Below are 16,087 nucleotides of genomic sequence, written 5' to 3' on the forward strand. Positions count from 1 at the left end.
CAAAATATGCCACTTACCAGAAGAGTATTTATACAAGCTTATTTTTGCTCTGCCTCTTTTGTATTTCTTCCACGTCTCACAGGGCGTCTTGTAGCCAAGAGCTGATGTGTTTTTCTTTCTTTGCTTATGCTTTGCACTGCATCTTGTAATGTACAAAGATAGTTTGCATAGGAAATATTTGTGCAGTTTCTTGGAAATAAATTCCACTGTACTCAGTGATATTGTATCGAGGAATCATCGGCTGCATGAATGTGAAATTCTGGCCAAATAATTAGATTAGATTTTTTAAAAAATGTGTTAATCCTATGTTTCACTTTGAATTCTCTTCACTCTTTGTGCTTATGAAAAACAAAACTAAAGATGATCCTTAAAAAGAAGAAGTTTAGTCTATGATAAAGCTTGCGTTGGGCTTAGTTGGCAGAAATCTTAAGTTCCGTAGCAGTTTTTCTTGCTTAAGTACCTATAATTTAATGTGTTATTCCCCCCCACATAGATCTTTTTAGTTTTCTTAATTCATCAACCTAGATCAAGATCTTTGTTTCAAAAGAAGCTTGGAGGTTTCATTTTTATAAAATAAAAAAATCCTTCAGTAGCACCTTAAAGACCAACTAAGTTTTTATTTTGGTATGAGCTTTCGTGTGCATGCACACTTCATCACATTTCATCATCATTTTTATAAAGTTTGTTTTATAATCTGTTTGTTCTAGGAAACTTTTTTCTGTGACTGTGAAAGTCAGTATTTGGGTGGTCTCTGTGAAGAATTTGATGCGTGTCAAAGCAATCCATGTCAGAACAATGGAACCTGTGTGGACATCGCAGAAAAGCATGATGGAAGCAATTTCACCTGTACTTGCCCTACTGGTATGTTTAGCATTGTGCTTGGAATTGTGTCCTTTTGCATAGTGCAGAAGTTTTCAACCTTTTTGAGTCCACAGCTCCCTTATCAAACCACATTCTTTCTGTGGCACCCCTGTGGGGCTCAAGAGCCCAGTTAAGTCACCCCTTGCCTGCAGAGCTGGCCGCCTCTCACCTTTTTTGAACACACTCCCTTGTGGAGTGTTCCCTTAGCCCCCTCTCATTGGGAGTCCTCTGAGCAGCTGCTGCTGCTGTCCCTGATCTCTGAGCTGCTCCCCTGCCCCAAAGAGAGGCGCCTTCCAGAGGCAACATTCGTCTGCGGAGCTTATAGCCAGGGCTGCTGCAATTAACAGCTGCGCAAGCTGTTGGGAAGCAGAGATGTGAGAGGGCATCAGAGGTGGGGAAAGAAAGAGGGACAGAGGCCAGTGTTGCCCGCGGCACCCCTGACCAATGACCATGGCACACTGGTTGAAAACCACTGGCATAGTGTCCTTAAGCTTTGCTTTTCAGAATAAAGGCCTGCATTTTTTGAGAATTAGAGGAAACTACATGTTGCATTAAGGGATGTGGGTGGTGCTGTGGTCTAAACCACAGAGCCTAGGGCTTGCCGATCAGAAGGTTGGCGGTTCGAATCCCTGCAACGGGGCGAGCTCCTGTTGTTCAGTCCCGGCTCCTGCCAACCCAGCAGTTCGAAAGCACATCAAAGTGCAAGTAGATAAATAGGTACCGCTCTGGCGGGAAGGTAAACGGCGTTTCTGTGCGCTGCTCTGGTTCTCCAGAAGTGGCTTAGTCATGCTGGCCACATGACCCGGAAGCTGTACATCTGCTCCCTTGGCCAATAACGTGAGATGAGCGCTGCAACCCCAGAGTCGTCTGCGACTGGACCTAACAGTCAGGCGTACCTTTACCATTACCTTTACATGTTGCATTAAACATGCACTGTGCAACTCCATATGGCTTTTTAACTTAAAGATCCTCTAATCAGGATTGTGGTGTGTGTGGTGGTGGGGGGTGAGGTTTAATCCTGCCCACCCACATGGTTGCAAATAATAATACCACCAATCAAAATGCCAAATTTCAAAAGGAAAAGAAAGCCCTTATTGGTTCCAGTGATAACATTTTCTTCTGCTGCTACTTGGCATTTTGGGGGGAGGGTTTTTTTTGGTTTTACAAAGGTTACAGTGAGAAGGTAACCTCTTCCCATGCGCTATGCTCCTAATCTATACCAGGCCCCTGCACCTCTTTCATATAGAAGGAAGTAATTTCCTGGGGAAATTACTTACCTGGGCTTAGAACTGTATTACATCTGCAGCAAAGCCAAAGTAGGAATCAGCAGGCATGGGTAGTGAAGTCATGCAGGACTGGTTAGACAGAAGAAGAGGTGACCTGTTCTATACATAGCTGTGGTAAAGATCTTCCCTTTCCCAAGACCAGCCTGTCTCTAATCCACTGCAACAGCATAAATAAACGGCACTCTAATATTATCTCCCCTTATTGGAAACTTCCCTTAGCCTTGTTGAATGAAGGGACCACAATTTAAACATCATTAAATGTTGGAAGTGCAGAGCTACCTTTTGATAAATGGCAAATATTTCATGTCCTGTAGGCTTGATATTTCTATACTGCATTTCAATCCCCCACCTCCACTTTATGAATACAGACAAATAGTTTATATTAACATTTTAAACCTGAGTTAAACACTGGTGGTAGGAAGAAATTAACTCCCGATGCACGTATGTCTTAATCTGTTACATTTAATATAAATATGCAAATGCACCCAAGCATAGCCTTAACAAGAAAGATATGTAAATATAGTTAAGTAATGCTCTAAATTCTATTAACTGCAGAGTACATTTGAGGAGATAAATTCGTCTGTAATTGAACTTGAAGTAGAGTTCCTTGAATAAGCTGTATAGTTAAGGTCATAAGTGAGCGAAATCTGTTCATTCAATAGACATGAATATAGCTTGACCATAACAATATCTGAGAGAAAAATAAAAATGGAAAAACCTCCTCAGTCATTTCAAGTTGGTGTTTCGTTTTTTGCTTCAGAAGCTATTGTAAAGAAATCCAGACTTTAGTTTGAAAGTATCTGGAAGTGATAGTAGCATAATTCTCCTATGCTAGACTCAATATAGAAATTGGGGAGGCTGGAACATGAGAGGCAAGTTTTTCCAAGCCCAAACCTCTTCCACCATAAGGACAAAAGATGACCCTGCAGGATTAGATAAGTGGCCCACCTAGGCTAGCATCCTGTTCTCACTGTTGGCACTCAGATGCCTGTGGAAAAAGAGTGAGCATATGAACACTCTTCCCTCCTGAGCACATGAACACTCTTTCCATTAACTGGTATTAATGAGCATAGCCACCATGGCTAATAGGCATTGATAGCCTTACCAAAAGCCAAGCCAGGGTTGTAAACCATGGTTTGAAGTTGGATTGGTTCCCTAATCCATAGTTAAGACAAGCAATTGCCAGTCCATGTCAGGTTCACGCCATTCAATCATAAGTTAATCCCCCCTCTGTGTGTTTATCTCTCTCTGAATTTAAATACTTATTTTTATCACTACTGTATATATAAAAAATATGGATTTTACATCAGTGTGCACATTTAGAAACGTTTTCCCTAAATACATGTTCTTTTCCCTGCATTTTGTTATTTTTCCTTTGGTCCCAGAACTGTATCACAAAATTAGGAGAAGTGCAAAATCTGAAGGATAATTACAGTCCAGTCCAATTATTAGTTTGTGAGGTGTAAATCAGGTTGGCTTGTTTAAAAATGCAGACAGAATGAAATTTTCCATCCCTAGTTAAGACCATCTGCAGCATTCTGCTTGCATTCAGACCTAACAATAAACTGCTTCCAATTTCTCCTTGTCTCTGTGATTCAAAACAAACCATTCCATCATGCTGAAGGATATACTGGAGTCCTGTGTCAGTCAGAAATTGACTACTGCAGTCAACAGCCATGTCAAAATGGAGGTACCTGCATTTCTAATCTTGGCGGATTCAGCTGCCAGTGTCCGGAAGGTAAGCAGTAAACATTGCCATCTTTAAGAAGGCTTGTGTTCTCTGTTGGGGTATTTATGTCTATAGTCCTGTTTACTGACTCCTTAGGGAAAACCTGAAGCAGCACTTCAGGTTGCACTTTGCCTCTCCTTGTCTAGAATTTAAAATCTTATGCTTAATGAATTTCACGGCATATCTTATCCAGCAAATTGCAATTTATTATCATCAGTAAATACAGTATTTTTCAATGCTATCCAATTGAATTTGATGCAGTGTGTTAGGAAAAGATGGGGAATGCAAGCAGGCTCATGAAGTGTGTGGTTCCTAGGATCAGCAAATAGGCAGGATAATAGGACTGTGAATAACTTTGCAGCCAATGAGTAATACAGAAGACCACTGCTAGAGAACACAGGTCTCCTCTGGGATGGTCTTCCCTGGAAAGGTGCTGTTTTGGTCTGCCTGGTTGGTATAATATGTGTGTGCCCTGTACACATGCTTGCTTGCTTGCTTGCTTATTTATTTATTATTCATTCGTGCATTTTATTTTATTCTGTTAGATTTATTATCAACCTTTAATCATAAGGTCCCAGGGTGGGTTACAGTGATGAAATACACAATCGTTTATTACTTCGTTAAATTTATATCCAACCTGTCAGGGGGTTGTTGCTGCTACTCTCGAGTAAAGACGCCCCAGCCTGCTCTGTCTTCAAGAGTTTTATTGTGCATATTATTTACAGTGCTGAGATATCAGAAAACATGACTGCCTAGTCTGATTCAGAACCTGGCAATGGCTGCTTCTGGCTCTTCGGCCAGCATAAAAGCCTGGGCACCCCAAAACGCTGCCCCTTGCCCTACGTCCGGAACTGGGCACGGAAGTGGATGCGTTCCTTCTCCCGTCCCTTGGCTGCAGCGTTGCAGAGGCTCCGACACCATCCTGTGCTGCCCTTCCTCCTCTGGCCAGCTGGGTTGGTGTCAAGGCTCTGATACATCTGAGAGCCCCCTCTCCACTCTGCTCCATTCCTCATTTCCTCCTCCTGACCCGCTGCTTGTGCTGTCACTGGGCGAAGCGCTGGTCAGGATGACTGGGGGAGGGTCCCTGTAGGGAGTCCCCCTGACACAACCTTTCCTCTCAGACAAGACCAGGGCAGTAAACAACAAGTGATAAAACAATAAAAACATCTTATAATACAGAAGCAGACTGGGAAAAATCTCAACTTTCTCAGTTATAGAACAATGGCAGCGATATTGTAATTGTAAAAGCAATTAAAAACAATTCCATATATACATCTATATCTAGATCTATATCTCCTCTACTGATTCAGACTAGGATAAAGTTCTCCAGGTAAAAGTTTTATAGAAAGAGAAAGGTCTTTTATATACACTGAAAAACAGCAGGGTTGGTGACTGTTGAATATTTTCATGGGAGCGAATTTCAAAGGGCAGATGCCACCATACTTCAATAAATTTCCCATTGAAAATTGCAGTTTGATTACCTTCAGCAATGATTAGAATTATAGCCATGTATCCAACTGAATATGATGCAGTGTGCTACAGAAATAAATAAGTGCAGCAGACTCATGAAGCATATGTGTCCTGGGATCAAGAAATAGCCAGGTTAATAGGATCCTGACTAACTCTACAGCCAACCACTACACACCATTAGTAGTAACTCCAGACAACACAGATCTTCACTGACATGGTGTGCTATCTTGCCCTGCCTGGTTGGTGTGATGTGCATGCACATGCACTGGATGCATGGATAGCCTACTATGGTCTCTGTGTTGAGTAGTGTGGGATTGTTGCCATGAAGCGAGTAACCTCATGGTTCATAGATGGTGGTGGGGTTGCTACATTTGTGGGTGCGTCTATCAGTGTTGCTGTATTGGCTTCTGTTTTTATACAACAATTGCGGAGTTGACTGTGCCACTGCAAGTGCAGGGGATGGTGTTGTAAGCTTTGTCAACGTTAGCCTTTATGTAGCAGCTGTCTAGCAAAGGAGGGCCCTAGGATCACCCAGCAGATTTCATCTTCCTAAATTCATGCCAGAGATGTGTCAAATGGGAACATTGTGTGATGGCAGGAAGCATAATTCTTTGTAGCTTGTTTCTGCCTGGAAATGCATGTTGTGTAAGTTGATTTGCTTTCAGCTTTTATGGAAGCTTTCAATAATAAAGCCTTCATATTAGTCATCGGTGCTAAAATGTTGATTCAGAATTTCACCCAGGGCTAAAGACGTTGTTGTTTCCAGTCTGTTCCTTTTATCAAAGCACAACATTATTTCTTGTATACCTGGGCTGTATTGTGGATGAAGACTTTTTCTTTTCTCTTTTTATAGCATATCCTGGCCTAACAATTAAAGTGTTCTTTAATAGTTTAACACTGGACTCTTATCTCTCGGAGTAAAATGGGTGACCCACTTAACAGCTAGGCAGAGACCTATAAACTGACACAAGGTCAGCAGTTTATATCTGGCATTTTGAATTATTTTTGTGCCTCCTCTGCTTTCTCCAGTGAGTATATAAATAGTAACAGCACTTGGTGAGACAATCGGATATTGGCACTTAGCCAAACCTGAATTGGCTTCCTAAAGCTATTCTCTCCAAATTTATTTTAACAAAATATATGCTTGTGTTATTACAAAAGAAAATTGGATATACAATTTTTGACCTCATTCAAGGTGGGCTGTCTTCCCCACCCCCTCCAGTTCTACTCAAGGAATACACTAATATGAGCATCCCTTCTTGACTTATTGTGGCATTTTTTATAGACCATGTCATCCAGACCCCAGTTAGCTCTGGGGCTTGGTAATGCTGAGAGGGCAGCTGGTGAACAGCACAGCGCTTGCAGGTCAGCAATTCCACTGACAAAAGAATTTCAGAAGGTTCTAGCACCTTGGCTCAAACCATTTTCCTTGTTGTCTGGATGGCTGTGAGCTAAAAGATACCTAGCTGCACAGAGCAAATCAAACTTTAAGTTTCTTGGTGGAAACCCTCTATTAGCACAAGCAAGGTTGTATCTTCACCTCATTATTCAGGTAGTGTAGTAGGATCTCAGGAGATCATTAATACCAAACGTCAGTCAAGCATCACTTTATCACATTACTACTGACCTTGAGAAACCTGAGATTTTGGTACTTCTTTCTGGAAGTCAAGATGACCCTCTCTTGTTAAGCAATATTTTTGCAGTCACCATTTGAGGACACCCCCACTCTTTTCTAAGCTTTTAGCACTAAAACCTATAGTTGTCCTAGAATACCAGAGTTCCCTAGAATTTCTTTTCCTTCATTCTTTCATTCTTGCCTTCCATAGGGCCTCCTTCCCTACAAGCTCCGCTGGCATCCTGTTTCCTCTCCCTATGTCTCTCCTCCTCTTCCTGTGAGCACTCTGTTGCCTTAACTAAATTATTACCCATGGTGTATTGAGGCCAGTGGTTTTTAACTTGACCTGGAGTGAGCAGTGAGGTGCCGATGCCAGATTATTTAGGGTTACACAGATAAGAAAATGACTTCTACGGTTATGTTCTGCTTGTGGGCTTTCCACAGGCATTTGGCTAGCCAAACCCAAACCAAGACTGTACTCCATGGTTGCAGTGGGAAACAATTCCCCCCAAGGCCATAAGCAGATAATGTGCTTTCCAGAAGCTGTTGGACTACAACTCCCATCATCCTTAGTAGTTGGGGCCGATGAGAGTTTTGAGTACACTTGGAGAACACCGGTTGTTCATGTTCTTGATGTGCTCACTCCTTTTACATGGACTTGCAGACATGTTTAAAGACATGTTTCCAAGCAAACATTGTAACAGCTGCAAGTCATTATTGACTTGCAACAAAATTTTCTTGCAGAGGTCTGGGACAGAGCATTTTTTGTGTTATGGCAGTTACCTGAACAATAGAATGGTGCCACAGGTCTCCTGTTGTTAGCTGCTCTAAATATGTTGCCTAATTGATCTTATACTGCAAAATAGCCCAAGCATAGTAGTCTAGTGCTGATAACTGCTAGAAGATAATAATTTGGCAAAGAGAACAATGCATTCAATTTTTCACACTGAAAAAAATCACATCAATTTAGTTTCTCCCCTTTTCACCTCTCGTGAGAATTAGCTATCTCTTGCATGCAATCACCCACTCCATTGCCTTTATTTTGAGGCTTGGGGTGGGAAGTGAGATTAAAATACAGACACGTTGCATTTGTCTGAGAGAGAGCAGCTTGGAAAAGCAGGTGTGTTAAGTTGCACATATGGCTATTTTTAGACTGCCCTGAAATTTTCAGGGAAAAGGAGCCCTTCTCTGGGGAAAAACCTTGCTTTCCTTCATTGTGCCTAATTGTAGCTACATGCTGAGAAGAGACTGTGCACTCTGAAATGCTAATTTTCAGCTCCCTGGGAAAGCATAGACCATGGGCTAGAGTACACTAAAAAGCCCTAGAGTTTGGGTGAAGCAATGTACAGTAACTACTCTATAAAATAAAATGAAGTAATGATGGAAATAAATAACTTTGGGAGAAAGGGAAAAATAGGAAGGAGGTGCTGTGAGTTTGACTGTCAGGTTACTGTGAATTGATTCCTATAAATGAGTCTATTACTATGATTTGGATGATCGGCAGTTGAGGACTTGACAAAATAAGTTTAGTGGTGCTGTTACTGCATGTGGGATCTGGGACATGTGCTTGACAGGGAATTAATGATGAACAACCAGGCTTCTTCTTCTTCTTCTTCTTCTTCTTCTTCTTCTTCTTCTTCTTCTTCTTCTTCTTCTTCTTCTTCTTCTTCTTCTTCTTCTTCTTCTTCTTCTTCTTCTTCTTCTTCTTCTTCTTCTTCTTCTTCCTTGAATTTAGTTAGGAGAAAGGAAGTAGAGAGATGTGGAAGTATAGCTGCAATTAGGTAGAACTGGATGTATAGCTTTCTTGGAACCTGATACAAGGCAAGTGGATTTGCTTCCAACTGGAGGCACCTCCCCTGATTCCACCATCCCTACTGTAGCCCAGCCACGGTCTTCCCATGTCTTTTAAAAATAGTAGCTAAGGGAGCCATTATAGGATGTAAGGGACTTGTCTGTTCTCCCCACCATCCTTTAATTCAAACTCTGGTTCTCAGTATCTCATCTAAAAGAAACCAGAGCTGCCCCCTTGCTTGGGGAAGTGCAGCATGTAACAGAAGCATGAAATATGTGGTGAGAACAGATGATAAAAGGCGCTAATAATAAAGAAGTTTTAGTGCATGACCCATTTGCATCATAAAGATCAGATCTGTAGGCAAGGTGCCAAACTCTGAGCTGCAGGAAATGAGGAAGGCAAGATTCTCAAGCAATTAATGTAGAGAATTGGTAAAGATAAGTTTCAGATTTAGCAACTCATGCTTAAACACTTCTGTAATTCCTGTTGAGCATCATGTTTCAGTTGTATAATATATTAAGGAGACTAGCTGCATTCATTTCACTTTGAATTTCAGATCTAATTTCTACCGTTCCATATTTGACCTCCAAGCCGAGGAAGGCTTAGATTTGAATGTGAACTTCATTTTTTAAAATAGTTTTCCACTTATCATGTTTGATTAGCTAAAATCTCAGGTTAATGACAGAAACCCTTATGAAAAGTGGTTGAGATGATTTATGGGCAAATTAACAGTGCTCTCTCTCTCTCAGAATACTAGAACGCAGGAACCTCCTGAGTGGATTCCATTGGTTTTGAGCCTTTGCAGTATAGGATTCCCTCTGTATACGATCAGTTATCTTCAAGGTCATTCTATATATATCATTCTGTGCTTGAAATACAGTGGTCCCTCGACTTACGAACTTAATCCGCTCCGAATGCACATTCGTAGGTCGAAAAGTTCGTAAGTCGAAAAGCGGTTTCCCATAGGAAAAAAAATATTTGGAAAAATTCGTAAGTCGAGGAAACCGCATTGAAAACCGCCAATGGGTTCTATTCAGATGTAGAAAAATTTGTAAGCGTGTGGCCATTTGTCCCGTTCGTAAGTCGAAAACTACGGATGTCGAGTAATTCGTAAGTTGAGGGACCACTGTAATGTCTAATTTGTTGCTGCAACATTTACTACAGCCCTTTAATTTTAGATTACCGTGCGTTATGTGGCCACCACTTGAATGGGTTTAAAAGATTATTATTATTATATAGCATAAGATTTATCTCCTGCTTCATTGTAAAAAAAAAACCTTTAAAAATAATAACTAATTTAGACAAGCTCATGGAGAATAAGGCTGTAAGTCAGGCATAGGCAACCTTGGCTCTCCAGATGTTTTGGAACTACAACTCCCATGATCCCTGACCACTGGCCCTGTTAGCTAGGGATCATGGGAGTTGTAGTTCCAAAACATCTGGAGAGCCAAGGTTGCCTATGCCTGCTGTAAGTGATAACTAGCCATGATGGACTAGGATCCATAGTTTTCCTTCTTCAATATGAGCTACCTTCCGAGGTTGACGAACACGGCTTGATTTAAACTCTAGGCACATATGGGCAGCTCTGAAGTTTCAGTTGCACTCCGACCATTGAATGTTACTAAAGAAAAAGTAAGCAGTTCAACAATGGGCACAGTACTCAAGAAGGCCAGCAGTGCCGGATTTAGAGATTTAGGGTGGTGCAGACGGTCCCTCCACAGAGGACGTCAAACCAAGGGAGTGCAAAATCATCACCATCTGTATTTATATGAGTAGCTGCTGCTGAGAAGATCCATAAAAAAGCAACTGTACCTGTCAGGGCGCCTTCCTACAGGGAGCCTCCTTCCCTCTTGCTGACCAGCACTTTGCCCAGTGAGAGCAGCAGCAGTGGGTCAGGTGAGGGGAATCAGGAAGTGAGCGGGACGGAGGTGTTGGGGCTCAGCAATGTTGGAGAGCCCCTGTGCCGACAGGACCAAGAGGTGGAGGGAAGCAGGCAGCCCCTTCCGGCGCCCGAATTAAGGCGCGCCACCAAACATAAGGCTGGGAGGAGGCGTTTCGGGGTGCCCAAACTCTTATGCTAGTCCCGTAGCCGGAAGCGCCCACTTCCGGATTCTGCGAGTGACTGAGAGGTCATGTTCTTTGCCATCTTTGCACTGTAAATACTATGCACAATAAAGCTTTTAAAGACAGAGCAGACTTGGGCGTTGTTACTCAAGAGTAGCCGCAACAGCACCCTTACAGTACCAAAAAGAATTATTGTGAAAATAAGAAATAATTGATGGGGCGCCAAATTTTGTCCTCACTCTGGGTGCCATATTACCAAAGTCTGCCCCTGAGGCCAGAGTGAATCAGGATATAGATTCAGACAAGCAAACTTTCTTAATGTTTTGAGTTTTGCATTCACTATGGGAATCAGGTGAAATTATTTCCATAAAGCCCTTGATGCTGTAGTTTAGGCTAGTTACAAGAGCTTGCAAAAATATGATCCAGTGAATATTATCTATGGCAAGGGTCAGCAAACTTTTTCAGCAGGGGGCCGGTCCACTGTCCCTCAGACCTTGTGAGGGGCTGGACTTTATTTTTTTGGGGGGGGGGGGAAATGAATGAATTCCTATGCCCCACAAATAACCCAGAGATACGTTTTAAATAAAAGCACACATTCTGCTCATGTAAAAACACCAGGCAGGCCCCCCAAATAACCCAGAGATGCATTCTGCTCATGTAAAAACACCAGGCAGGCCCCACAAATAACCCAGAGATGCATTTTAAATCAAAGGACACATTCTGCTCATGTAAAAACACGCTGTTTCCTCGGACCATCCATGGGCTGGATTTAGAAGGTGATTGGGCCGGATCCGACCCCTAGGCCTTAGTTTGCCTACCCATGATCTATGGAGTCCATGTATTGGAATTAGTCAGAAAAGGTCTAGTTCTCTTTGATTGCCAATTCTCTGTGATTCAGAAATAAAAATTCAACACCATGTGGAGTAAAGCTTCCCACCAGTATACATCCAGTGTCTTCTCACTGCATAAAGGGAATAGGCAGCTTGCTCATAGCTCAGCAAATTGTCTGTCTACCCCTGCAGCAATCAGCCATTAATACCCCCCTCCTAACTCAGTTATCCATCTGTTCCTGATATACTGCAGGCATAACCTGCTGTATATCAGAATTAGAAAATGCAACATTCTTATAAGCTCCCTGAAACAACTTGTGAATATACAGTATTTGCAGAACACATTTGTATTAGCTGATCATTTACTACTGTTGAAACTCCTTTGTTTTGTTTTGTTCCTGTTTTTTAAATCATTATTATTCATTTACATTCTATCTTGAAATTGATTGGTTTGGGGCCCATGGAGGAACCTGGATTCAGATGCCTGCTTTACCATGAGGTCCACTGCATTAAATAGAATAACCCCATGAAGGAAGAGTGGCATTCAGATGTAATTTTTTAAAAAGAGAAAATATCGGCTTCATCTGGGGTGTATAAGTCTCCTCTTTGTTGCTGAAACACATTGTCTAGATTGGCCTCAGTTTTCCCTTTTAGACCTGGTTCTTGCAAATTTTTGTTCTGGTGATGTTTTGATTACTTCTTTCCTGTAATGTGAATTTTGTGTTTCCATTTGACTTTTGTAAAGAAAAATAAAAACCATTTGTCTTGTTCGCTTGCTTGATGTAGCCACCTGTGTGTTTCATATCTGAATATTTTATAATCACTAATCCTAGATACTAGCTTCATTTATCATGTGCAGCTATATGTTTCTAGGATTAAATATCCAGTGTGATCACCAGACACTTAACAAAGCTATGCTGCACTGTCTCAAAAAATTCAGTACAGTAAATGATTCCCTCCCAAGCCTATTACAGTACTTGCTATTGACCACAACCAAGCCAAATAATTAAGCTCCTCCTTGATAATGAATCTGTACTCATTATGGTGCTCTCTAATCTGTAAAACATTTCCTGGATTCACTTTAGTAACAGTCTTCTGCTGCACTGCAGCTGCATTAGGGTATTACCTTTTCAGTTATTTTACTGATTTCTCCACATTTTGCAACTTTAATTCAAATGTCGTTTCAGCAAAAAATATTTCTTCATATTTCTTGGACAATGATATTTATATTTGTTGTCATTTTGCCATTTCGTGTTTGTTCCTTGCCAGTGGTAGATTTGCAGTCTCATTAAACCTTAGTGAGCTTCATGCTTTCATCACACTTCTTATTACCAATAATATTCTTATCCTGAAGGCATCCTCTCTCCCTCCTTTCATTTTGCTGGTGAAGGAACTGTAAATATCAAAAACTGCTAAAAACTGCAATGCTTAAATGTGTCCCCCCCCCTGCAGTTTTTCATGTTTACACTGCCAGGTTCTTCCATTGGCTTGACTTGTCTGGAAATCTACTGTTAATTAATTAATGGTTCACTGTCCACCAAACGTCAGCAATAAAAGCATATAAGTTTCTGGTCCAATACAGATACAGATTGGTTTTTAATACTGGGAGTTTTTTGTGGCAGCATTGCCAACAGATAGGTGTTTCTGTAAATACCTAATCAGTGCATTTAATTATAGTTCAAAAAGGCTTAGAAAGAACATTGGTGGCAAAGATGGCCAGCATCAAAGAGCGTAAGAAAATAATACAGGTCCTAGTACAGTATTACGTCATATTCTCCACTATAAATATTGTTCCTAGTTCAAATGATAGCACAAGAAACACAATTTTTTCTTGATGTTCCACAGCGAACTGAAAGCATATGGGAACCACTGCGTTAATACATCAGAGGGAAGAGTGAATGGATAATTCGAGGAAGAATAGCTGAATTCTACCATGAAGTTCAGGAGCACTTGGGGAGGAGGCCATATTTAGTAGCAAATACATCATTGTGGGGAGGATAAATATCTGAAACATAGATCAGCGGTCGAATAGCTTGAGGGTTTTATCATGGGCGTAATGTAAGCATATTACACTTAGAATCATGGACATAATGTAAGCATATTTTAATAAATATGTCAGATGAAGGGCATACTGTGGAAAATTCCATGAACATGCATCATTATGAAGCTAATAAATGTATTTGGTGTCCTTAGCTTAGAGGAGAGAGTGCTAGCTGTGACCCTCCATTTACACTTAGGTTGTGTGGATATTTTTATTTATTACATTTGTATACCACCCTTTATCTGAAGATCACAGGGTCTAAAACTACAAAACGAGAACACAAAATACATAATAAAACAAAAACAAACCAATAACTTCCCTTCCACAAACACATTTAAAAGACCATAAAATGTTAATCAGCCCAAGTCATAGTAATAGAGAAACACTTTCGTCTATTCAATGAAGGCACCAAGCGAGCCTTCCTTTGGGAGAGCATTCCACAAACGGGGAGCTACCACAGAAAAGGCCCGTTCTTGTGTTGCTACTCTCTGGACCTCCTGTGGAGGAGGCACATGAAGAAGAACCTCAGATGATGATTTCAGGGTCCAAGTCGGTTTATATGGGGAGAGGCAGTCCTTGTATCTGTATCTAAGCATGTGTTAGGATAATTCTAGCCAAAAAAATATGTTTTTAAATGATATTAAGGCTCCATGCTTTGACAAAGGTTTGGTAAATGAAATGTGTGCATGCAAATAAGTTCCACTTGTTTTGTTTTAGGGTACCTGGGAACATCTTGTGAGGAAAAAGTAGATGCCTGTGCTTCATTTCCTTGCAAGAACAATGGGACCTGTTACACAGACCGGCTTTCCTATTCTTGCAGTTGTAGCCCAGGATTTACAGGACCTACCTGTGCCCAGCTGATTGACTTCTGCGCTCTGAATCCTTGTGCCCATGGCATCTGTCGCAGTGTTGGAACAAGTTACAAATGCCTCTGTATCCCAGGTTTGTATGGCTCTCCTGCATTCCGTCAGATGCTCTTAGCATTGAGAAACATGTAGGTGGAAATTGCTTCCTTTTTCCTCTTTAGTATATGCATGCCGACAAAACATTACAGTAGTTTCAGTGTGCTATAATGATAGGTATTGATGCATTCTATATTTAATTTAAAAAACCACACAGAATGAACATGCACATTTTCTGTATAGCTTGTCTGTATAGCTGGCCTGACATTTTAACAATACTGTTCCAGGATACCAATTTTAAAGTGATAACACTAAATGAAGTAGCAATATAATTTAAAAACACACACCAAAACACCTTACTTTTACAGATGCAGGCTTTACTCATCGCAGGAGGAAAAATAGCTGGATGAGGTGATTACGGCTGTATGTTATTTGTGTTTGCAGGAAATTGAAAAAAAAACACGCTTTATAATATGAATATGTTGCACAGTACCCAAGAAATAGTAGGTTTTATAACCATTTTGACATGAGAGGCCATGCATTGTAAAGAACATAGAGTGGTACCTCGACTTATGAATGCTTCGACTTCCGAAGGTTTCGACTTACGAAGTCGACAACCCTGGAAGTCTTCTCACCGTGCTCACGTTCTGCACCTGCACAGAAGCGGGGCGTGCGGTCTGCGCATACGCAGAGACGCAAAATCGCGCATGCACAGAACGGGCGCTTCGACATCCGAAGACCTCGACTTACGAAGAGCACCGCGGAACCGATCATCTTCGTAAGTCGAGGTACCACTGTATTGTTGCACACCAGCCCAATCTCTGAGCAGTGAGAGATTCCAGGCACTTAGCCAGGTTTCGGTTTCCTTGGAATGAGAGACAGTAGAGATGGTGATGCCTGTATGATATGTGGTTTATTTACACATATGTACAGCCTGAGCCTAATATGGATGAGCTCACAGCATTACCCCCCCCCCCAAAAAAAGGTCTTGCTTTTGTCGTAGGAATCTAGCAGAAATCAAGCATGGTTCTGTCTCTCTGGCTGCTGCCTACTTTTAGCCCTGCTTACACACCACCGTCTTGGCTATTGTCCTTCTAAGTATCAGCCAGGTGAGGAGGAGAAAAGGCCCGGCCATTTGCTCAGAGGATAAAGAGAGCAGCCTCTTTTGTTATACAGGCAACTCCCTGTTTATGCGGTGGTTATGATCCAAGGCACCACATGTTTAAGTGAAATTGTGTGTATTTGAAACACCATTGAAAAAGGCTGCAAAAACCCATTCTGCCACTCCCCCCCCCTTATGTGTCATTTTCGGGTCACTTCTGGGTTTGGCGCAATGTGTAGTCTCGCACATATCTGACGCACATAAAATAGTCGCTACCTATACTATATTCTTTTTTTAGATGGCCCTTAGGACCCTTAACTCCCAAAGAAACTTGCCCGACTAGTGCAACAATGAAACCCTTCATTAGTTTTTAGCCCTTGCTGGATCCAGGACCC

The 16,087-nt window shown here is 41.5% G+C and overlaps 1 protein-coding gene across 1 annotated transcript in view; it reads left to right on the plus strand.

Annotated features, from left to right (window-relative positions):
- DNER (delta/notch like EGF repeat containing) overlaps positions 1 to 16,087 on the plus strand; it is a 110,334-nt gene that overhangs the window by 76,573 nt on the left and 17,674 nt on the right. The window contains exons 6-8 of the mRNA XM_035134007.2: positions 708 to 861; positions 3,772 to 3,885; positions 14,406 to 14,630. Of these exons, the coding sequence (XP_034989898.2) occupies positions 708 to 861; positions 3,772 to 3,885; positions 14,406 to 14,630 (493 nt within the window). The remainder of the gene's footprint in view (positions 1 to 707; positions 862 to 3,771; positions 3,886 to 14,405; positions 14,631 to 16,087) is intronic.

The sequence above is a fragment of the Zootoca vivipara genome, chromosome 5 (assembly GCF_963506605.1).
Source record: "Zootoca vivipara chromosome 5, rZooViv1.1, whole genome shotgun sequence".
NCBI classification, from domain to species: domain Eukaryota; kingdom Metazoa; phylum Chordata; class Lepidosauria; order Squamata; family Lacertidae; genus Zootoca; species Zootoca vivipara.